Source organism: Siniperca chuatsi, linkage group LG3, assembly GCF_020085105.1.
Source record: "Siniperca chuatsi isolate FFG_IHB_CAS linkage group LG3, ASM2008510v1, whole genome shotgun sequence".
NCBI lineage: Eukaryota > Metazoa > Chordata > Actinopteri > Centrarchiformes > Sinipercidae > Siniperca > Siniperca chuatsi.
Window position 1 is genome coordinate 5,983,517 of NC_058044.1, and position 23,810 is coordinate 6,007,326.

Genomic DNA, 23,810 nt, shown 5'->3' on the forward strand with positions numbered 1-23,810 from the left:
GTGGTCTTTGTCAAGAAAAACAGCAGCTTCCCCTCACACTCCTGTTTTTGTCTTTGAGTTAAGATGATAAATGCAGTGCATCTTAGTCTGCATCCATGGCATGTACTCATGTTGTTCCATAACTGTGAAAAATTGGTTTGTAAATCCTGTTGTGCGTGAGGACACTGCTTACACTACTGCAAGGCCAGTGTTCATGGTTCAGTGAGTGCAGTGAAGATGTTTTAATCTAGGAGCCCTGAGGACAGCAAGTAAACTACTGGATGGAGATTAAGTGGATTTCATGTTGCTGTGGACAAAGTTATTACCACACACACACTCACACACCCACACAAGCCTTAGCTATACCTACAGTATTATTGCAAAGACTAAGCACAATCTATTCATGAAGATGAATGAGCATGTGATGTGTTCACCTCCAACAGTACGTTTCTGAACATGTCCAAGGTTGCCAGATACACACACACACACACACACACATATTGATCCAGTCAAGGCCAGCACACTGTTCATGCACTGGACATTTCATTGAGAAAAATCAATAATTTGTGTGACTGTTCTTTTATTTAAACATATTATTAAAATGTCAGATTTGAATTTCCCCTGAAGCACTTAAGTGTGTTTGTGTACTTTGGCCAGCTGTTAAGGGTAAGAAATGGCTGTTCTGATTAAAAATGTGAATCAGTGAATGAGACCTACTCGGTCGATGTTTTGAGGTCAGAGAGGCTGTTTGGAATTGCTGAATACTTTAATACCGTCTTAGGGCGTTTTCATACTTGGCTTCAATACTTCAATCTTGACCCAGGATCACTTCTTTGGAGGAGGGGATCATTATGAGAGGTTTGTTCTCACTTCGAATTTGAAGTTAACATCCAGTCATCCCCTGCCATCCTGCTATGATTCATACTAAACATAGTGATACAGTATGTGACACATTAGAACAATCATACTACACAAGCTATTCTTTTATTCATCAAAGTGAAGATCGGCCAGAAGTACATGGATTCTTCACCAGGGGGTATAGCTCAGTGGTCAAGCATTTGACTGTAGAGCAAGAGGCCCCCTGTTCAAATCTGCGTGCTCCCTACAGCAGCCCATTGTTACATGCTGAACCCACTGCGTTTGGGGGGGGGGAAGTGTTGCTCTGGAGCGCTATGAAATGCACCAGGTATTAGGAAATTTGAAAGTCAGGACAAGCCTAACATAGGCTGTTATATTGTGTGTTTAACTTTAACATAAAAGACCAATTCAAGAAAGTTTTTGGTTCTAACAAGAAAACTCAAAGCTGAAGCTGATTTAACTTTGAGTGCAGTGGTGAGGCGTTAAAGGTCCCTGTGGAGTTTTTGACCTTTGGTATTGCCATGGAACAGTTTCTCGTGCCCACGCAAGAGGATACACATGCACGCAGATGAAGTGATACACAGTCCAGCCAACAGTTTCACACTATTAAACTAATCTACAGGTGGCAGTGATGCTCTGAGAAACGCAACACGTTAGTGAAGGCAGTGAAGACCACTAGCAAGGAAAACATGGATGTAAACAATGAAGGCTTCAGAATGTTAAAAAAATTGGTTGGTAAAAAATGTTTTATGAGGAAGAAAATGCATTCAACACATTTGTTAGACCTCAAGCATACACAGAATGCATTTTGGTGAGTAACACTGAATGTAAATATACGTTTTGTTTGTCCACAGGGCACCTTCAAATCCAAGCAGGAGACAAACAATCAAGCGGCTTTTGCATGGCTCACATGCAAAGTGATTCTGCCACTGATAATGTGTAGAGAGCCTTAGATGCTTATTGAACACAGCACAGTCCGATGTGTTGTCTGACCACGTCAGATAGCAAAAGTGTTTATAGCTGTTCCGCATGCCCACACTTGAAGGCGGGGTGAAAAGTCGACCGTCATAGAGAGAGGCAGGACGCAGTGTCATTTAAATATTAGGATAACTGGGCACATTTATAGACAGTCTCTCCTGGAAGGCATTCATAGCTGTTTGGCCATCCGACAAGCACTACTGATGGAGAATACTGACCCCTGTAGGTTAGCTGATTTTGGTACTTCTTACAGAGCACCTTGTGTTTTATTCAGGTTCTTTCTCTCAGCGCTTCTCTCTACATGACAGGAACAAGCAACAATTTGCAAGATATTTCGGCTACAAGGATTTACTGTTGCTTAGCGGCCTAATTGCTAAGGAATCAGCCTCCGGAGCTGTGGTTTGTGGGTCGAAGTCCCACTTGGGTCGTTGTAGCATAGCAGTATAGCATCCTGTAAATGTGATATGTTTGTGTTAATTTACAAAGCGGTGAAGGGCAAAACCCCTTGGGATCAATCAAGTGATAAGTGATCATGGCCCTCACACTGTTTGATAGGTCTCTCATGACTAAAGAGAGAAAATGAGTTTTACACCCTTCAACAAGTAAGTCACCTCATGTCTATTAATTTCCCACACAGCTGAGTGACCAGAGAAACATCTGGGTTTCAGCTTCAGCTGGCAATCGCTTCTCCGCTCTCCCTTGTGTTCCTACTGATAGGATTTTTTGGTCACAAGCAACGGTTTGCCAGTTCAAAATGGAAGAGGAGTTGATTCCAGCCATTCAAAGCTTCCAAGTATTCTTCAACTTATTTTGGTCCAGAGTAATGAACAGCTCAAAAACAATGCATGGAGATTGGTTTTGTCCATTGCTGGCATCTATTGAAGGCTCTAATGTTGTTTTTTAGGATTTTCTAAGTTAGACTTGGAAGGCTATAGATTCCTAAAAATGTATTTCCCAGTTTTCATGTGGATGATGTTTCAGTGTCGTATGTTCAGTCATACCTAATGTAAATATTGTGGTCAGTGTCTAACAAGACTTGAGTAAAGACAGGGCATACATTATGGTGTTCCATTTGGCTGGAATGAAATCAACTCCATCTGTCCTCCTAACTGTTTTCATAGGCAAAGCAAAACACAAGAGCAGCAAGATGGCCGATGTCCATAATTTAATCAACATCCCACGTCAAGTCTGCCAGCCTTTTTCTTCTGGCTCTCTCCTCTGAACGATTTTGGTAACCAGTCCTCTGGACCGTGCTCATTTATATGCTTCTACTTCCCTGATAAACATACAGATCGATTGTTTGGCTCTACAGTATATATGGATGGATTCCTGAATTGTTTGACCACATGATTGATTAACTGACTGAAGAGTAAAAGGTTAAGGGAGCTGCAGGCCACCTCCTTAACTCAGTCATACATGCATCTTCTGTCTGGCACGCTCCTCCTCGCTGTTGTCGATCAGTGGCCTGAAAACCCTCGACTCGTCCGAGGCTGAGTGGGAAACAGCTCATTATGCAGGAAAACAAACCGAGACACCAGTTTATTTTACCTCCCAGGGAAATAACGTTTAGGATCTTGCATAGTTGATAGTGACACATTTTAAGTAAGGTATCATATTTTTTGTGGGTAAACAGACACCAGAACCTTGAATTTAAGACCTCTGGGGATATGTGTGTGAGGTTGTCTGGGAGGCAGAGAAAGTCTGGAATTTTTGGGGGGGGGGTTTATACATGCTACAACTTTAGCTCAGTGGCCCATTTTGGTAGACTTGGCATCTCTAAAAGAAAGCACCAACAACTGACACTGAATCATATTAACCACATAAAACAGCTTTCTTCTTTATATATCTCAGTGGACTGGAATACATTTTCAGACATAACATTGGACAATCCTGTGGCAGTTTGAATCGCTTGTCTGACTGAATGTTATATGTGTATTTCATTATTTTTATCCATGTATTCTGTGGTCTGGTGGCCTAATGGATAGGGCTTCAACCTCCGGAGTTGTGGATCAAGTCCTACCTTTGTTGTTAAGCATTGAGTTAAACTATGCCATTCATGTTAATCACAAGCAGCAAATGCCAATTTGTTAATGGTGATCACTTGAGTTGAATCTTTGTGTTCATAGCCCCCCCTAATGGTGACCAAAGGGAAGAGCTTGAAAACTATTTGAGCTTAAAGACCCAGAAATCCTGTAATGTGATGTCATTTACAAATTACATTGAAGAAATCCTCTTGAATGTGTAAGAAATGTAACTGCTATTGAGTCAAAATATCCTATAAAACATGTTCCATTGAAAATGGTGAAGGTCATTTATAAGCATTGAACATTACTGTATAGGCAGCTGCCATGATGCATGGTTTTTGAGCACTTATGCCTCATAGAGCAGAACTGTCATTATTGTTTACAGCCTAATAAAATACCAATTACACTGAAACTTCCAAATATTGAAACATCCCCCGAGGTTTAGGGCTCATTTCCAGAGTGAAAAAGAGAAAGGGGGGAAGTTAATGAGACACAGAGTGGAATTGGGAGGGGAGAGAGATGGAGAGATAGTAATGATAGATAGATAGATGGGTAGATATGTATGTATGTGTTTCTTTGTCTCCTGAGGACCTTGCTTGTCTGTCATTCAGCAGAATCAAATCCAATTTCTGAGGACAAACGCTCTCCATTCTAGTTTTGTTTACAAATCACAATGACTCATCAGCATCCAGCCACAGGGTGGGATGCCAGGCTCTGGCACTTGCTGCCAATCCCTTTGAGAATATTGTTGCTGTTGATAATAAAATCAGCTGAAAAGAAAAATTGCCTCTCTTTGGACACAGTGATTCATAGACCCTGAAATTAACACCTTACATTCTCAAAAGCAGCTTGTGAAAGAGAACATTAAACTAACACCTGTTAACAGTATCTCATGAAATTAGATGCCAAAGGATTAAGTTTTGCCTTGGCTGCAGTTGCATGTAGTTCCACAAGAGGGAGGTGTCAGTCACAGCCCCATACTCTGTGTACATGGAGTAGTTTTTAACCTGTGGTAGGGATCTGGGAATGGCAATATCAGTCTGTCAATTGGTTGGTCGGTCGATTCACCTCTGTGGTCCAGATTGAAATATCTCAACAACTTTTAGATGGATTGCCGTGACATTTATGTTCACTGGAGGATGAATCTTAATAACTTTGGTGATGCCCTGACTTTTTCTCCAGCGCCACCAAGAGGTTCACATTTGTGGTTTAGTGAAATGTCTCAACAATTGTTGGACGTATAGCCATGAAATTTGGTACACACAATCATGTCCCCCACAGAATGAATTGTAATAACTCTGGTGATTTCCTGACTTTTCATCTAGCATCACCATCAGGTACAAATTTCAATTTGTCCAATACTGCCAATACTTGCCCAATCCAATGCTAACATGTTCAAAATGACAATGTCAGCATGCTGATGTTTAGCAGGTATAATGTTTACCATCTTAGTTTAGCATGCTAACATTTGCAAATTAGCACTAAACGCAAAGTACAACTGAGGCTGTTGGGAATGTCATGAGCTTTGCAGGTGTTTGGTCATAAAGCTGTTCCTATGTACAGCCCGAGACAGCCACTAGCATGGCTTGTATTGTTGTATATAACATGCAAATAAACACAATATATTGCAAACTTGATTATAAAAACTTGAGGATGACTTATGGGGAAAAATTGCTTTAAGTTCAATATCTTTAAAATATAGATGATTTCTTCTGCAGGAGAGTAAATGATCAAACAAGGGATTACAGTCAAGTGAAATTGCTTTCATTGTACTCTATCATTACATTTCAATCACTTCTTAAACCTGAGCTTGTCACTTCTAAAAAAATCCTTATTTTATTTGAGTCCTATTACCATTCTTACTAAAATTTTATTTTATTTTATTTTGGCATGTTTCTTTTTACTGCATTCTTGATAAACATTATATTATATCAGTTCTGAAAGGTGCCACATAAATAAGGTGGATTATAATTAGCTTTATTATATAATGACTTAGAATGGAATCACACTTTACCACCTGTTTGGATGAGAAGCATCTCATCCTGTGGATAATGTTTTCATTTGCACCCAGCTTTAGGTTATGAGGATATTGATGTAAGGATGATAAAGATCCTCATTGTCTCAGGGGCTGCTGATGACCTGCTTGATCCAGTCACTGAGCCTGGTGATGCGGGTGTAGACGCCATAGTAGTCTGGACGCCCGCAGCCTTTGCCCCAGCTCACCACTCCGGCCAGGAACCAGCGACCCGTCGGCTCCTGGCAAACCAAGGGACCACCAGAGTCTCCCTGACAGGCAATGTTAAAAGGGCAGGGGGTAAGATTTCAGTGTCTCTACAGCACAAAATGACCATAATAACTGACAAGGCTGTTGATCAATACTGGTGACTCAACTATGACATCACTCTGTGCTTGAATGTCTGGCTTTTAAAACTAATTTAATGGCCTGTACAATGGGCTTTTTATGGGGAACACAAATTCCCCACCCTGAGGACTTTGAGGACATTTCAGGATGCACCCAACATATATGTATTTACATTGAGATGCATTAGCTAGCAGGGCTATGTTTTGCAGACATGAGACATTTTTTTCATTGAATCTGTTCCACTTTGTTCCTTCTGGCAGATATACATCCAGTCAGAAAGAGAGAGACTACATATAACATGACTGGATGATTCTACCCAAACCACACCAATCAACTATAAAATATGTGTATTGGATAACTGTATGTAGTGCCAAATATAAAGCCTCTGAATATGTGCTTTGCCACTTGGGTGCAGCGCGACTCTAGCTCTAAACACAACATTGACACCTTATGAAGTTGTCATGGTGAATGTGTCAGCAAACAGTGGCTTTTTTACACATCTGGCAGACACAAAGCAAAATTAGCATTTGGAACTGTGTTTCTGTCAATTCCGATATAAGTCCAATATTCACTCTCCTTTTAGCTCTATTTTGCTCTCCACTGACTTCTTTAGCTGCTAAATGCTCCACTACAGTGTTTTTTTTCACTGAAAACAGCTGGCTGCTGCAGCTATAAACTAGGTTGATAAGAGCTGTGGGTGCGAACCAAAAGAGTAAAGGTGCAGGCTGTAAAAATATAAAAGTATGAGTTTAAAGATGCTAAAAACCTCCGAAAAGATGCAGGGAAGTGCAGAGTCAGTTGATAATTCTCTGTGGGTTGGTCACTGTGGGTCACTTATGTCACCATATATTTCACATAGTAATTTAATCTATTGTTGATGTAAAAATATTGATTATAGTGCAGCTTTAAATTCAAACTGGATTGTGAAATTAAATGAAAAAAGAGCATTATATATTCTGGTTTTGTATGTATGTGTTTCTCTGTACCTGACAGGCATCTTTCTCTCCACTCCGGTAACCGGCGCAAAGCATTCTGGGAGTGACCAGGTGGCCGTAGGAGCGAACACAGGCTTCTTCGCTGACCAGGCGAACATCAACCTTCTGAAGCACATTACTGGCACTGCCTGAAGAGGAAAATATAGTGGCATAACTGCACTTTAATATACACAAATCTACCTAAGCTTTTTTCTCTCAAAAGTTACAAAGCCATGTATATCTTGTGAATTTTTATGAAACTGTGCCGAAACTGTGGTTTCCAACACCTTCTGTTTCAAACAGCCTTCAAACAGGTAGATAATTCATCAGAAACCACAACTCACACAGTTCCATCCACATCACTCTATCTCCTCCTGCATCTTTAATTTCATGTGTTTTTGGTCTCTTGTCATAATAGCATATCCACTTCCCTCCACATTACCATCCCCACAAAGACTCTCCACATCTTGCCTGTTATTTCAAAGTGCCACTGATAAAATGGGGTTTTTAAAGGCTGCACAAGTCATATAAAATCACATCCTGTGAAAACACTGCATTATGCAGTGCCAGAGGAAAAAAGTTTACTGCTCATCCTGTAACACAAATAAAACAACTCTGTAACAAAGCAAATACTGCACTTAGACATCAGCCTTTATAAAATAAACAAGTCAAAAGCACCAAATAAAAGTCCATCTTAAAATGATTCATGTTTATAAAACTGCATAGTTTAATTTAAAAGTGTGCGTAACAATGGTCTCCACTTCCACAGTAGTAGGCTTTATGTTGTTTTCCAGTTTCATTCCCTCATGGTGAATATCAAGTATTGTACTGTACTGTCTCTGTGCCATCTGTGCATATATGATAGTGTGATGTGACACACTAGTGAGGTGGTTATTGATTTCTCGTGTGTGTTTGAATGGTAAATGGACTGTACTTATATTGCGCTTTTGTAGTCTTTCTGACTACTCAAAGCTGTAACATATCGCATTCACCCCATTCATACACATTCATACACTGATGGCAGAACTGCAAAGTAACTAATCATGCCAAGGCACAGCCCTCGGGAAATTAGGGGTTCAGTGTCTTGCCCAAGGACACTTTGACATGTGGGCTGGGGGAAGCCGGGATCGAACCGCCAACCTTCCGATTGATGGACCCGCTCTACCACTAACCCACAGTCGTTTGTGGGTACTGGACGGACCCAGTAAGTCATGGACCACATCCTGCTTCGCCCCTTATCCCACTAGTGATAGCCTTAGAGGGCAAAGCCTATACAAGATAGAATGTTAAGTACTGTAACTCCAGATTCTATTAGTATACAGTAGATGCACCCTCTAAGGCCATTGATATATACACGTGTATGTCTAGGCGGTAAGGCTATGAGGTGTACCTGGCTGCAGCCTGCAGAAAGGGGCGGGATTCAGCGTTGAATGTTTAATCCCACCCATTGTGGTTTGGTGTAGTGTAACAGAGTTGTTACATGTGTAAATATTTACACCCACTAACTGGTAGTCTTAACTGTGTGTAGCTAAATGAACTAACAAAACTAACATTAGCTTGCTAATATAGAGTAATATAAGAGTAAAAGAGGTAATATAAAATTTTGTTGACATATCTGACCAGACACTTGAACAAAATGCTGCTTAATGAACCAATAAGATTTTAAATTAAACTTTTTCCTTACAAAAACATTATGCTAATAATGTCAGAATTAATGACTAAATAGCATTGATTAGGTTAGCATAATCTGATATCTCGCTCTCATGCTAAACTGCATGGATACTGCTAACTCTGAAACATATTTCTTCATGTTTGCCAATATAAATAAAACTGTAACTGGCTGTTAAGTCTAATATATTGCTTGAACTCTAAAACTGTTACTGTATTTTTGGCAGTTATTTTAGAGATTGTGATGCTACAATGAGTTTCTATTACATAGCTGATTGCTTTTGATGGATAGCACTACAGAACCATATCATACCATAGTCGTAATGGTGCAACCTAATTTAGTAAATCACTAGTTTGAAACTAGCCAGTAGATACAAAGAACTTAACAGATATAGGAATAGCCAGTGCATCCCAATCCTGTTCTTTACTTCACTCCATGTTTACTTTAACAAGACTTCAACAATTAAAATTTAACAATCTCTGAGGTTTTGATAGGAAAATTACTCTACTTTTCACAATTTATAAACATGCAACCTGTGATGAGAAGTAGCGGATATTGCTTTATTTAAAGAGGTCACAAGCCATAAAAATTGGGAACCACTCTTAGAGGCCACATGGAAAGTTAAAGTGATCACCCAAAATATATCCCGTTGTCTACCAATTACACTACTTCCACAACTTTCATTTCACCCTCTATCCTCTCTCCAAATCTCCCCCAAGCCCTTCCCTCTTTCCATCCTCACCCCCCTCACGGAGAGCCCCCCAGCCGGTGACCCAGCAGAGCAGGTCCGGCTCCAGCTGGTGGGTGGGCGGAGGCAGGCAAGCGGGTCGAGCATGTCCAGCCAGCAGCATAGAGGCGGGCCGGTCCAGCTTCAGCAGGGCCAGGTCATAGTCGTGGGAATCATCGTCGTAGTATTGGTGAAGGTGGATCCGCTGAACTCTGGCCACTTCTTCAGTAGGGCTGCTGCGGTTGAGCAGGAGTTTACCCAGGTAGACAGTCCATGCTGAAGGGGAGTAGAGACTGTAGGAGGAGGGGAAAAAAGTTGCTATGTGTTACAGGGTCAATAAGTAAGACATTTTTTTTCTTTCAGTAGCACAAATAACATATAATATCTTGATTTTTATAGTTGTTACTTAGTATAGTTGTTGACTGCCAACAAACTTACTTTCTATTTTAGAACAAAATTTTCCCTGTCCACTGAAATTTCAACACTCACTGAATGCTGAAGCTTTTAATCACCATACAAGGAACATTAAGAGAGGATTGTTAATCCTCTGCATGATGTTGCAGCTATCGTTTTGGTCATGGTCCAGCTAGCTGATTCTGGCTTTCAAAGACAAGAGTGTACATAAATACATAAACACAATGGCAATCAACACACCACTTCCTACTGTCTCTTCCTGCACTTACCGGTCGTCATAAAAACAGTGGGCAGCGGACACCACCCACTGGATGGAGATTAGCGCGCCCCCACAGATGTGGGTACCCCGCACCTGCAGGCTGACCTGCCATGGCCACTCCCCCTCCGTGGCATTGGTCCCTCCGACAATTCGGCTGGAGAATTGCCTCAGGCCACAGTCTGAATACACACACAGAATATTAAAACACACAGTTGCAAATACGGACAGCATATATGCTTAATTTATGGACTGTAAATAGAATCGGCATAGTTGTATTGAAAAAAAAAAAGACCTCAATCATTGAGAGAGTTTTTGCAAAAAAAGTAAAACTATTGTGTGTTGTACTCTGTGTATTCTTATTTTGCTTTTTTTTCACATCCAGTATGTCTAATTCTTCCTACATACTAATCAAATCAGATTTTATTGATTTATTTAATTTTTATTAAAAAACAGGTTGACATTAAGCTTGAGAAAATGTTGAGAAACCTGTCAAAGAGAACATGAAGACATCACAAAATTTTAAAGTATAAAGTCAAAATACAGCCTAAACTGAATTCAAGTGAAATAAAAAACATAAAAACTGGGTGTGTTTATCTTCTCACCACACTGTTTCTCATCGGAGGCGTCGGGGCAGTCGGTGACAAAGTCACACTCTGGGTTCGGCTTCTTCAGACACGTTCCATCAGCGCACCGATAGGTCATATCTGTACACTGCACACCTGGACACACACACACAAGGAAATGTACCAGCTTACATGTGTGTCCATTTAGGCTACTCAATAACACTGAACTACAATGCTTTGCTTAGCTGCTGTTACAGCCTCCACACAATACATTTCAGGACTGAGAGTTGGTTGATTTTTGTAGTTAATGTTGCATGATTTAATTTGATGATCTGATTATACTGTACACAGCAAGTTTTATTGAGAATACATGATTTCTGAGGTCAGAAAATTGGTTTTACAGAGGTAAAATAATGACACAAATAAAGTGCAAAGATTAAAATTAAGGTACTAGATCTTGCAAAAATCTACATGAAATGTTGTGGGTGTGTGATGTGCTTGCGATGGTGTGTATTTGTATATGTGATAATGTGTTACCATCAGTACAGTTCATCTCGTCCGTTGCTTCAGGGCAGTCTGGGTGTCGGTCACACACCTTGTAGTAGTCCACACACTGACTATCCTCTGGACACTGGAACTGTGCCACACACACTGAAACACACAGGGAAATGTACCAGGTTGCATGTGTGTCCATATGTACTCAATAACATTCAGTCTTTTGAACTAAGGTACAAAATCAGAAAGACATTGTAACAGAACTTCAGCATTATGGTGCAGCAAACAGAGGTAGTCTGCTGTGCTTTTTCATTTACAGTTTAAATTTTGAACTTTGAAACTTGAATGTTTGTCGTCAGGGTTGACCCAAACATCCACCGCCACACCATGTCACCACACATGTCCCTTAAGAAGTTGCTAGTTTTATGTGATAAAAACTGCTAATGGCAGGATTGTTCAAACATCTGTAACATGAACCTCGTCAGCATGCTGTTCACGAAAGCTGGCTGGTCTAAAAGTCTGAAGGTGATGCTGATCTGATCTGATGGGCCTGTTCTTTCGAAATCTTCTGAATCCATTTGGATGCCAGACAGTATCAACATCTAAATGCACTGGGCTTCACTGGCTTTCTGTGATGGTCCGACCCATTTACGTTTTTCTTCTGCACCATGTGTCAACAGAAAATATGTATATATACATACATATATGTACAACAAATTATGTGTGAAATTAATTTAAAACCTAAATAAATACCACAATTCCTCTCATCAAGTCCATTGGGACAGTCCTTGATTCCATCACAGGCAGGAACACACAGGCCATTAATAGTGCACAGAAACTGGCCTGGGCAAGCTATAAAACACACACAAACACATGCACACACACAATTCAAAAATCTGTTCATAAACATAAGTGAAGCACAATAGAAATATTACTTAGCAGTTAATTTATCCAAATTTCTTGTCTGTGTCTCCTGCATTCACAACTTACGATCTGATAGGTTGAAGACTCTGTAGAGCAGCTGAAGGCCCGGCCCTGTGAGTGACACTTCTGATGTCATGACAACAGTGGTCATGGTGGAGAGCAGGAGGAGGCGTTCGTTGTATGGCTGCAGGCCCCTGGTACCACACAGTCTGAGAAAAGGACAGAGGTGTTGAAATTCAATGAAAACTCCAGTTATGTTTCCATGCAGAGACAACAAAAGGCTTTCGTGGAAGCCCACAGGTTTGAGAAGTGTTGTTTAAATAACTATGGAGTGCCCTTACACAAGGTACTCGACGCTCAGTTTGTCCAAGGCACTAATGACAAACCTATCCTGGCTAAATACTGGTTAGATTTGTAAGATTAAAAATAAATATAAATGTAAAACACCTCTAAATTTAAATAAAAAATAGCCTCACATAAAAAGTTATGGGATGCTACTGCCCCCTGTTGTTTAGTACAGAATAGAATAAGGTGATATGAACATAACATTTTTACTTTGTAATTTGGTCTTTTAGTGTTTTTTATTTATTACAAAACCAATTGAAAAGTCTGCACAACATAACCTGTATAGATATTGACTTCTCATCTGCTTTGCTTTTATTTCCTGCCCCTTCAGCTAAACTTTCATTAGATCCACTTAGATTTCAGTCTCAATGAGGCTTGGACTGCTGCTCATAAAATCTTGTTGGGCTCTGTTGTATTAGATCCATTCACACTGCAGGTTAATCTGACCATCGAGGCCGAGTCACCTTCAGTTCTTATAGACCAGCTAAACTCACAGCTTACCTGCGGTTCTGGATGATCCACTGTCCCTGGGTACAGGCCTGGTTGTAGCTGGCTCTGCTCAGCTCGTAGCCCTCAAATTCCAGAGACAAGCCTATCCCGACACTGGGCATCTGATATCACATGGCAATAAACACAAAAATAGAATAAAGTGCAAACACACACAAACATACATTTATCATTAATATGAGGGGCTGTATATGGTTAACAGGTTAACAGGACTTAATGAATCAATCATTCAATCAATCAAGAAGTAGAAGACATGGATGAAGGAGGGTCTCACAGTAAAGCTCCAGGTACAGTTGGTGTCGGGGGGGTAGTAGCTGGGGAAGAAAGGTGTCCTCAGTGTCCCCTGGACCCCTGATACTGCCTTCAGCTCTATAGTGGAGTTACAGTCTGAGAAAGACAGAGAGAGAGAGAGAGACGTATTTCAATCCACAATACAAATCCATTCTTCTTTGTGGCATCATTCATTTCAACTAGAAAACATAGGACAGAAACTCAGAAAATAAAAGATCATCATAAATACTGTGGCATTCAGGGCCTGAGAGATTTCCACCTAGCACAAAAAACAGAGCCTGCAGGTGTTGATACAACCTGGCATGACCAGGTCCAAAGCGGTAATAAATAGGCCATGTTGGGGATGCTTTACTAGACTGTAATTTTGGCAGAAAATCAACTAAGGCTAGTTAAACTTAAGTGGGTGTAGCTGCTGAATAAACACAAACGTTTAGAGTGCATGACTAAGTGGAGAGGTTTACAGCTTTGCTGCATGTCAAAATACTGTAGAAAAAAACCCTCTATCAGTGACAGTGGAATTCATGGTGGTTAAAACTCAGGTCAGCAGGCTAATTAACTAACACAAAATATGGAAGGTTAGCTGGGCAAACTAATTGGTAGCCTATTGCTTGGTAATATTTTTAGCCGTGCTAGCGGCATAGTGGCAATGTCGGTCTTTCTGTTGGTCAGTGCATTGGTTAATCCACCACTTTGGTCAAGACTGAAATATCTTAACTACTGGATGGATTGTCATGTACTGTATTTTTTAGACATTTATGGTCCCCAGAGAATGAAGATTACTGACTTTGGCAATCCCCTGACTTTTGTTCTTGTGGAATCAGCAGGTCAAAGTTATGTTCTTTGAAATATCTCAACATCTGCAGGATGAAATTTGATAAAGACATTCATGTTTCCCAGACAACGTATCCTAATGACGTTGGTGATCACCCAGCTTTTCCTCTAGCACGACTATGAGGTTGACACTTGTGGTTTTCAGTGAAATGTCTTCACAACTATTGGATGAATTACCATGAAATTTGGTACAGACTTTCAAGTTCCCCTCAGGAGGAGTTGCAATAACTTGGTGATCCCTTGTACCGAGTACATGTCTAAGTAGGCTACAGCATCAAAGAGCAGCTAGCATAGCTGTAGACTCTTAGTCTTGCTTAGTAATCTTAACAATTGCACTTTATCACTTGGCTTCAGTCTATCAATTAAAAAAAGCTGTGGTTATTTGATTCTGCTCACTGAGGCTGAGTTTAACTCATCTTCTACATCTTCTATCTCCTCTCAGTTTGTGTATGTAACATTGTATTAACATTTCTGAACTAGTAAAAAAAGGCTTGGACTTTAAGGTGGGCTTACCCTGGCGGTCCCAGGCCTGTGCAGACAGAGAGAAGGGGTCCTTATAGTTGTACAGGCCCTGTTTCCAAACCACCGTCATCCACTCACCTGAAGACAGGACACGCACCACACGCTCATGTCTGCTGCAGCCATACACACTAGGAGGACAGAGGGAGACAGTGGGAAAGATATAGTGTAACTCCTCTTAAGTGAAAAATTCAAGACTTTAATGAATAAAAAGAGTAAATATTTAATCCCTTACAAATGATGCAATGACTGACAGTGGTGAGAAAAAAGCTAATACATATATCTGTCTAACTCTGTGGATGAAACTCACGAGGTGATGAGGTGAGTATCGGTGGGGGTGAGGGAGTTGTACACCACCAGCCTGTCCCGACACTCTGGCAGCAGCCACTCCATGTGGAGCTCCAGCTGGCAGCCGGGGGTGGCCTGGAGGTGCCACAGGCAGGAGGAGCGCTGCGTGTCGGGGCCACGGAGAGCTACAGGGCTGCTGGACACCACCTTCTGGTAGCGGTAGCAGTCTTGTGGAAAATATGTCAAAACATTTTTGTTAGAATTGAGCTGGTCTTTGGGATTTGTGTTAAAGTATATTTTGCTGAGTCATTATAGTAGTTTATTGATTTATCTGTCACAGCTAGTAGGACATGAATGTTTGCATCATGTTGTAGTGGCATGTTTTGCCTTGATTTTATGTTTGGAGCTACTGTATTGAATGAAAAACAACCTTTTGCTCAACCCATCCTTTGAACAGCGATCGTCCAATCATAACTTAGCATCAGTAACTAATCACGGCAGGTCTGTAAAAAGTCTTTGGATTTCTTTATATGTTGAAGCAGTTTAAACAAAGAGTTTGGAAGTTGATGTCTTTTTTAATCACATTTCCAAAACCAAACACAAGAGCAAAAGTGTGAGGAATTGATTAAACCGTGTTTTTGTTTGCTCTAACGTAAACTAGGAGTGTTAGCATACCCCCTTACTAGCTTACTACCTAAAGTAGCAACCTAGCTTTGCTTCCAAGACAAAGAGTTAGCATATCATTATCTAGTTAACTACATTGTTTTGTGTGGTATTAGAAAGACTCCCGTTCAGGACCGACACGTCCACTCTGTGGGAGCCAATGCTATGAGTGAATAGTTTAAGCTAACAATAGCGGCTCTGTCCTGCTATTTGATTTGGGAAGCTTAAACTTCAGCGACCCACGCCAATGTTACCCAAGATAGTGTTACGTTTGCCAAAACATTGGTTAGTCCTCATCCTCAAAACTTTTTCTCTTGTAAATATGCTGTTTGAAAATACCAACAACCTCTGTGTTGCTTGTCCAAGTATGTTTTCTTATAGTAAGCATCCAAATGGGGTTATGTTAGGGTTAAGTTCATTTCAAATAATCAATTAAGTCTTTTTGGAAAACATCTGCTTCCTAACTGTCACAAATCAGTATTTTAAAATCATAGATGAATCTATGGGTTACTCAAACAAATATCTGTCTCAACATGATGCTCAACTGATCAATTACTGAAATAAATCTTTTTAAATTAATTTCTAGATGATACTTTTCTTGAAAATATAAATATGTCCAGAATTTGTTTGACATGTCTCATACTAGATGTTGATACTGTCTATTGTGACTTTTATTTTAATTTTTTATTTTATCATTGTGGGAGTTAGAGTTTCTCATTTCCATCTCATAATGGAACAACCATAAATGTATGATATTACATGGAAAAAGCCCAAATTATTTTCTGCAGTTGCTTCTATGCCTTAAATGTTTGTTCAAGGAAATATATTTTGGGCTGCATGCTAATTACAATTCAATCAAAATGAATAAATGAATACAAAATAAGAAATTATGAACAAGCAAATGAAAATAAAGTGTGATACCAAATGAGGCTTTCAAAAGCTCTATAACTTTGGAGTCAGTTTCTGTTGGGAGCAGAACAAAAAGACAGAAAATATTAAAGTAAAGCAATTCAAACACTTTTCATTTCCATCTTTCTCACTTTTTCATCTTTCTCACACACACACACACACACACACACACACATTGTGCCTCTGCTACTTTCTTGCTCTCACCACTGACAGACAGCGAGGGGAGGAGGAGGAGGTATCCATCAAAGCTAGCCGTCTCCTCTGACCCTCTGTACCACCTCAGGCCCTTCTCTAGGCTCCCAGTGACCTGATCCAGTGTGACCCTCCCAACATGGCTGCCTGGCACAGACATCAGTATCCAGAAGTGAACCACAACACTCCCCTCCCTGCAGAAACAAAGTAGAGACCAAAATACACAGAAGTTAAAGATGTATTGAAATGACAAGAGACAAACAATAAATGATACACAAGATTATTAACATTTATCAGGCTGAAAAGCGGTATTACAAAGCAGTGCTCTCTGGTTGTACATTTCAAGTGTGTTGCACCTCTGACCATCATCACTAATGGGTGATGTCACAGTGTACAGACACACCATGGAGTACACTTCAGCAAGGTGAGAAATCAAACCACTAGAGGTCAGCAAAACAATATTTTCTGCTGATGTTAGATTGCTCTTTAAATTCTGGATGCATTGTGCAGCCTTAATAGAACATTTTATATGATTAAGCCTGACATATTTGGTATAGTTTGAAACATGGTCTTGACTAGACTATAAAATACAGTGAAATCAGAATCAGAATTTGCTTTATTGGCCAAATATGTGTACACATACAAGGAATTTGACTTTTTTTTCATTGCTCTTAATGTACTTACACAGAAATAGACATACAGTAACAACTAATAACAAGGACAACAAAGCTGAACAAATAAAGGTAAAAGAATAGACAGGACTATTATGTACACAAGTATGTGAAAATGGCTTTAAATGGCTTTTCACCCAGCCAACTTTACTGAAGGTATATGCTCCACATATATGCCTATGGTCTGGTTGAAGCACCACAAAGTTAAGATTGCTGCAGACTCACATTTTACTTGAAAATGGATCAAGCCTACAAGCACAGAGCTGAATATACAAGATTTCAATGCAGTTTACAGGCAGAAAACTAAATTTTCAAGCACACCTTTTTGAATAATACAATATTCCATAATTCAGTTCAACCCTCTGCTCCAATTTGGTATCCAAACTGGTGCTTACAGAGAAAGTGAGTATAACTGCACAAACATAGGGGGACCCAGATTTGAACTGGAGACATCTTGATTTGCAGTCACATGCTCTACCACTGAGCCATACCCCCTCACTGAAGGTGGTCATGGTCCTTATCAATCAGCAAATTATTGATTATAGATCCTGATCAATTGAATGAATGAATGAATGAATGAATGAATGAATGAATGAATGAATGAAGTGAATATTAACCAGCATCAACATGTGGTAACAGAGTGAGCTGTCTTATGTTTAAACAGTTGTTTCTTGCGCTTCTCCCTCTAGGCAAAAGCATCCACTATAAGCCAAGATGTTAGCAGACTTGCGTATTTACTGTATGTAAATTCTGTCACTCTCGTCTTTCTACTATTCTCCCCATTTATTATCACTGTACTGTATATGAAAAAGTTTGATCCACGTACCCAAAGGCGAACACAGTGGTGCAGTTGAAGTATCGAGAAAGACTCGAGCCCTTCATTATCTTCTCTACCTGAAAGACAGAGAGAGACAATATCACCTGTTCACATGTGTGGTATTCAACACTGAAGATTTAGTGGGCATAATCCAGCATGTCAGTTATTCCCTCAGATTCTCTCCCGAATGCTAATTGAGAATTGTTTTGTCTGTTATTTCTAGTCTTGCCTGATCTGATGTAGTGACCTATTAAATGGTAGTTTAGTCCATTTTAGTTTACGCTAGTCCTCGTCTAGGGCTTCTTTAGACACACTTTTTAAGATTTTTGTTGTACCACTTGTGTAAGCTACTGCAATAATAACATGTATTCATTGGAATTGATCTGAATCAATATATCTACCTATATAGTCTCATTGAGTGGTTTCCAACCACAGTACTGCTGGGGTTTTTTTTTTGGTAGGTAGTTTAATTGCATTGTAAAAAAGAAATTAAATGGAAAAATATAAAAACAGAAGCAGTATGGGTCCCTTAGGATGTGAACCAAGCTATTTTAGTGGACATCAGTATCAGAGGAATTCATGGTCCCTGCTCACCATGTTCTGTACCCCCTTGGCCTCTTTCTTGAATGCAGGGCTGTTGTGGGAGGACAGATCAGCAGAGAAGTTCCTGTTGAGGATGGACAGATAAGCCGTGTACTGCTGCTGGACACGAGGCTCCAACACCCAAACCCTGTATTCTGTTACAGAGGAAGGTACTGTATGAAGATCAACACAGCATAAATAAACGCAACTTAAGAGTCTACAGCCAGGCTAGCAGCTCTGTGAGACTGAGGCACAACAGTACTTAGCTAATGTCGGCATGCTAACATGTTTACAATGACAATGCTGACTATAGTCATCATCTTAGTTTAGTGTGTTAGCATGCTAACATTTGCTAATCAGAAGTAACCACAAAATAGCTGATGGGAATGTCATTAGTTTTTTATGCTATTTAGTCACAAACCAAAATATTGGACAAATTAAAATTGTGACCAGATGAGTACATTAAGGGGTCACCAAAGTTATTACATTTCATCCCAAGGGGGACATGTACCATGAGCCAAATATCATGGCAATCCATACAATAGTTGTTGAGACATGTCACTCAGAGCCACAAATGTCAACCTCATGGTGACGCTACAAGAAAAGCCATCGTCTAGAAATCATGAATATCTGTACAAAATGTTGTGTCAATCCAACAATCAGATATTTCATACATGAAAACTTTGACCTGCTGATCAAGGGGAAAGTCAGTGGATCACCAAAGTCATCCTCTGTGGACCATGAATACAGTATCTGTACAAAATTTCATAGAAATCCATCCAATAGTTACAGAAAATTAATTAATAAATAAAGAGAAAAGTCCTTACCCAGGAAGTACCAGGCCAGTGTGGCTCCTGCGGCTATGAGGATGATGATGAGGAAGGCCAGGAGACACTTGCAGAACAGAGTCTTAGTGGTGGCTGGAGCCACAGCTTGTGCACCAGCTCCTACCTTTGGGGAACAGACAAAACTTTAACTTTCTTTGGGTTAAACATTTAAATCTGCTAAAATCCAGTCTGAAGTGACTTTTCATGCAGTGCCTGAGTGAGGGCACATCAGGGAATACGGGGCACTGAGATGGTTTCCCAGTGGATTATGTTTAGCTACGGGGTTGTTAGGGTTTTTCAGTTTCTCTCTCCCTTGTTTTTACATTTCTCATCGCCCACAACTAAGCAACTAATAATTTAGTTACATTGTTATTAGTTATATATATTTCGAATTTCTTTACTTTTAATTTTCTATATTATTAACAAATGACTACTGATGAATTGTTGCTGCTGTGATGAACCAGGAATCATTCAAGTTTCATAATAACAAAAACCACAGCATGTATAAAAGAAAAATGTATGTAATTTTTTAAGAAAGCATTTATTTTTGCTTTCCTGTCGAACTACAACAATTTTCAATGAATGATGCTAATGTATTTTTACTGTGATGTGGGAAAAGGTAGGTGAGTTTAAATGCATGCTTAGTTTAAAGGTCTAATGTATCCACTTTCTCTACTTTTAGTGTCCCAACCTGGACTGAATGCTGTTTTAGAGGCGTGATAATGACTATATATATTAATCATTGGCACAATAACATATTTTGGATATTTGGATAAATGAACTTTAATCCTATTTGTTCCCTGCAAAGCAAGTGAGTTTGTGGAAACACATTTTTTTAATGTTACCCAGCTCCATCATGAATTAAAATAATGTGAATAAAAATCAACAAAAGTCTTACAATTTAGATATGCATATATTTAAAAGGACATTTTTTATGTTTACCAGCATTAAAAATTTACTTAAAAGATTTAGCACCGATTTAGCATTGCTCTCCTATAACATTGTCAGACTCACAATAAACAATTAAAAAAGGATAAAAATAGGTGCAGCAGAACCAGTTATAGTCTTTTTTATTCCATGCATTCTTCTTCCCGTCAAAATCTGGCACCTACTTTACCAACAATGCAACACGATTTACAGAGGTCTTTACAGAGGCCTTTTTATGTTCTATATTATTTATTCCAACTAGGCTGCTTAAAGAAGTTTTACCCTTAGTTAGCACTTCTTTACCGGATATGATCAATCTGTCTTTATTAACAGGCTATGTACCACAGTCCTTTAAAGTAGCTGTAATTAAACCTCTTCTTAAAAAGCCCACTTTTGATCCAGGGGTTTTAGCCAACTATAGACCTATATCTAACCTTCCTTTTCTCTCTAAGATCCTTGAGAAAGCAGTCAGCAATCAGTTGTGTGACTTTCTAAATATCAATAGTTTATTTGAGGATATTCAGTCAGGATTTAGAGTGCATCATAGCACAGACAGCACTGGTGAAAATTACAAATTACCTTTTAATTGCATCAGACAATGGACTTGTCTCTGTACTTGTCTTGTTAGATCTTAGTGCTGCATTTGACACCATTGACCATCACATCCTATTACAGAGACTGGAACATTCAATTGGCATTAAAGGAACTGTACTAAGCAGGTTAATCCTAGGTAAATCCTATCTATCAGATCGATCTCAGTTTGTACATGTTCACGGTGAGTCCTCTGTGCACACCAAAGTTAATCACGGAGTTCCATAAGGTTCTGTGCTTGGACCGATTCTATTCACCTTATGTATGCTTCCTTTAGGCAATTTTATTAGGAAACACTCCATAAACTTTCATTGTTATGTGGATGATACCCAATTATATCTATCAATCAAGCCAGATGAAACAGTTAGCTAAACTTCAAGCGTGCCATAAGGACATAAACACCTGGATGACCTGCAATTTTCTGATGTTAAACTCTGACAAAACTGAAGACATAGTTGCTCTAGATGGCATTGCCCTGGCCTCCAGCACCACCGGGGCCAGGATGATGGTGTTGAAAGCAGAGCTGAAATCCACAAACAGGATCCTGGCATAGGTTCCTGAGGAGTCCAGGTGCTGTAGGATGAAGTGGAGGGCCATATTTACTGCATCATCTACAGGCCTGTTGGCTCTGTCAGGACTGTCCAATTGTCTCTCAAAGCGACAGTCGTTAATGAAGTGGGGGGCTTAGGTTTGCAGTTGGTGATGTGTCTGAGCCCCCTCCAGACAGAAGCAGTTGGCTGAGAACTGGTGTTGTAGTCTCTCTCGTTTAACTTCTCTCACCGCCTTGCTAAACCTGTACTTTGACTTCCTAAACCTGTCCCTATCTCCACTCCTGAACGCTTCTTCCTTTTCCAACCTTAGCTGTCTGAGTTTAGCTGTGAACCAGGGTTTGTCATTGTTGTAACTCACCCAGGTGCGTGATGGTACACAGCAGTCCTTACAGAATCTGATGTATGACATCACAGCCTCTGTGAACTCATCCAGACTGTTGGTAGCAGTCCTGAAAACATCCTAGTCAGTACAGTCCAAGCACACCCGAAGGTCCTCCATAGCTTAACTGGTCCACTACTTTGATGTCGTCACAACAGGTTTACAGAGCTTTAATGTCTGCCTGTATGCAGAAATCAGGTGGACTATGGTGTGGTCAGACTGTCCCAGTGCAGTGCGGGGGACAGCGTGACAGGCACTGCTGACTGTAGTGTAACAGTGATCCACAATATTCTCCTCTCTGGTCAGGCATTTAATAAACTGTCTGAATTTGGGGAGTTCATGGTGGAGATTTCCCTTGTTAAAGTCACTTAGGACAATGACTAAGAAGTCCGGGTTTTTCCGCTCCACCCACAATATCAGGAAGGGGGTTTTATGTGCAGGCAAATGAAAACCAGTCACTTTTCAGCTGTACCCATAAACCTTGAGCCTAAACCTAAACCTTAAGCCTAACATTCTAAACCTAAACCTAAGCCTAAACCTTTCAAATAGATACAGTATCTTTGTTTTTATTTTATTTTATTATATGTATGAATATCTGTATTAAAAAGCCATATGAATGCAACTTCTTCATCTTGTGGAAATTTCAGTCACAACCAGTGAAAACAACATTCAAAACCAATACAAGCACCTCCATTTGCCTCCATTTTGGCCTACATATATAGAATTCTGTTAAACACTAGTTTACTCTGACAACTCCAAGGCTTTGACATACATTAATCTGAACATACTGAGTGATAAATATTAGATTACAAATGTGGCTATTTTAGTATTAGCATTACTGACCCCATTGTTCAGAGAAGCAGGTGTGACCCCTTGGTCACATGAAATTGACTTCTTAGAGCCGTGCCCAAGTGCCATTGCATCACTCCACATCCCTTGTTCCTTGAGAAATCATCTCACTCTCCATGGGGGCTCATCGATGTCTGAATTTAACAGCTTTTATTTAGCATCTCTGGTAAGCACATAACCAGACATGTTGCTCCGACAGACAAAGAACGGCTCCCTTTCTGTTTATAAGTCCAAAGGTAAAAAAAAGTCAATCAATATTTCCCAAAGCTGTCTCGATCTGTCCATTGCTAAGAGATGAGTTGAGTTATATATATGCTTTGGATAAAAGTGGAATAAAACCAAAATACATCCACAAAGTCATAACTGATGTCTTGATTATAACTAATGATCCATGTAGAGGACTTGCTCATCTAAAAGGAGCAGCAGTGAGTCAGGTGGGTACAGGTATGCTGATGTCATTACCTAGCAACAGTGATGCTCCCAGTCAATTTCCCTGCACAAGTAAATCTGATGGGAATTAATCAGGGTCTGGCTACTCACGTACTCAAATAATTTCCCAGAGTTCATTGCACTTTCCACGAAAACAAGAATCCCCAATATAGTGAGTCTGCTGCACAGAGAGAAAGCCTGTGGTTGAGGCAGGGCTGTGTGTATTAAAGGAAACTGTGAGTTTACCTCATGCACTAAAGATTCAACATTTTTACCTCAGATACTGATTTCTTCTTTTCGAAACTGAATCTGTAAGCAGGTAAATTGCTTATTTCCATGTCTGTTAAATTCAACCTCACCTATCATTCCCAGGCTGTCACAATAAACAAAGTTGGCTCTTTCAGTGGTGTAAGAAT

At 39.9% G+C, this 23,810-nt stretch overlaps 1 protein-coding gene across 2 annotated transcripts; it reads right to left on the minus strand.

Moving 5' to 3' along the window:
* Positions 1–5,497: 5,497 nt before the first annotated feature.
* LOC122871594 (transmembrane protease serine 6) lies at positions 5,498–23,555 on the minus strand. Of its 2 annotated transcripts, XM_044186907.1 has the most exons (18): positions 22,960–23,555; positions 19,669–19,792; positions 18,854–18,996; positions 18,269–18,336; positions 16,784–16,965; positions 16,592–16,633; positions 15,030–15,234; positions 14,714–14,850; positions 13,353–13,465; positions 13,073–13,182; positions 12,293–12,435; positions 12,056–12,154; positions 11,345–11,458; positions 10,847–10,963; positions 10,255–10,423; positions 9,587–9,864; positions 7,188–7,324; positions 5,498–6,125 (listed from the first exon to the last, which is right to left on the minus strand). In XM_044186907.1, exons 1-18 carry the CDS (start codon positions 23,047–23,049, stop codon positions 5,961–5,963), a joined length of 2,436 nt encoding a protein of 811 aa, XP_044042842.1. In that variant the 5' UTR covers positions 23,050–23,555; the 3' UTR covers positions 5,498–5,960. The 2 variants fall into 2 exon arrangements, with proteins under 2 accessions (XP_044042842.1, XP_044042851.1); XM_044186916.1 differs by lacking the exon at positions 16,592–16,633.
* Positions 23,556–23,810: the final 255 nt, after the last annotated feature.

Coding starts and splice junctions, on each gene's coding strand:
- LOC122871594 (XM_044186907.1), bottom strand. CDS start 23,049: ATGTGGAGTGATGCAATGGCACTTGGGCACGGCTCTAAGAAGTCAATT. Junction 14,851..15,029: donor GATACTCACCTCATCACCTC/GTGAGTTTCATC, acceptor CTGTCCTCCTAG/TGTGTATGGCTGCAGCAGAC. Junction 12,155..12,292: donor AGTCTTCAACCTATCAGATC/GTAAGTTGTGAA, acceptor TGTGTTTTATAG/CTTGCCCAGGCCAGTTTCTG.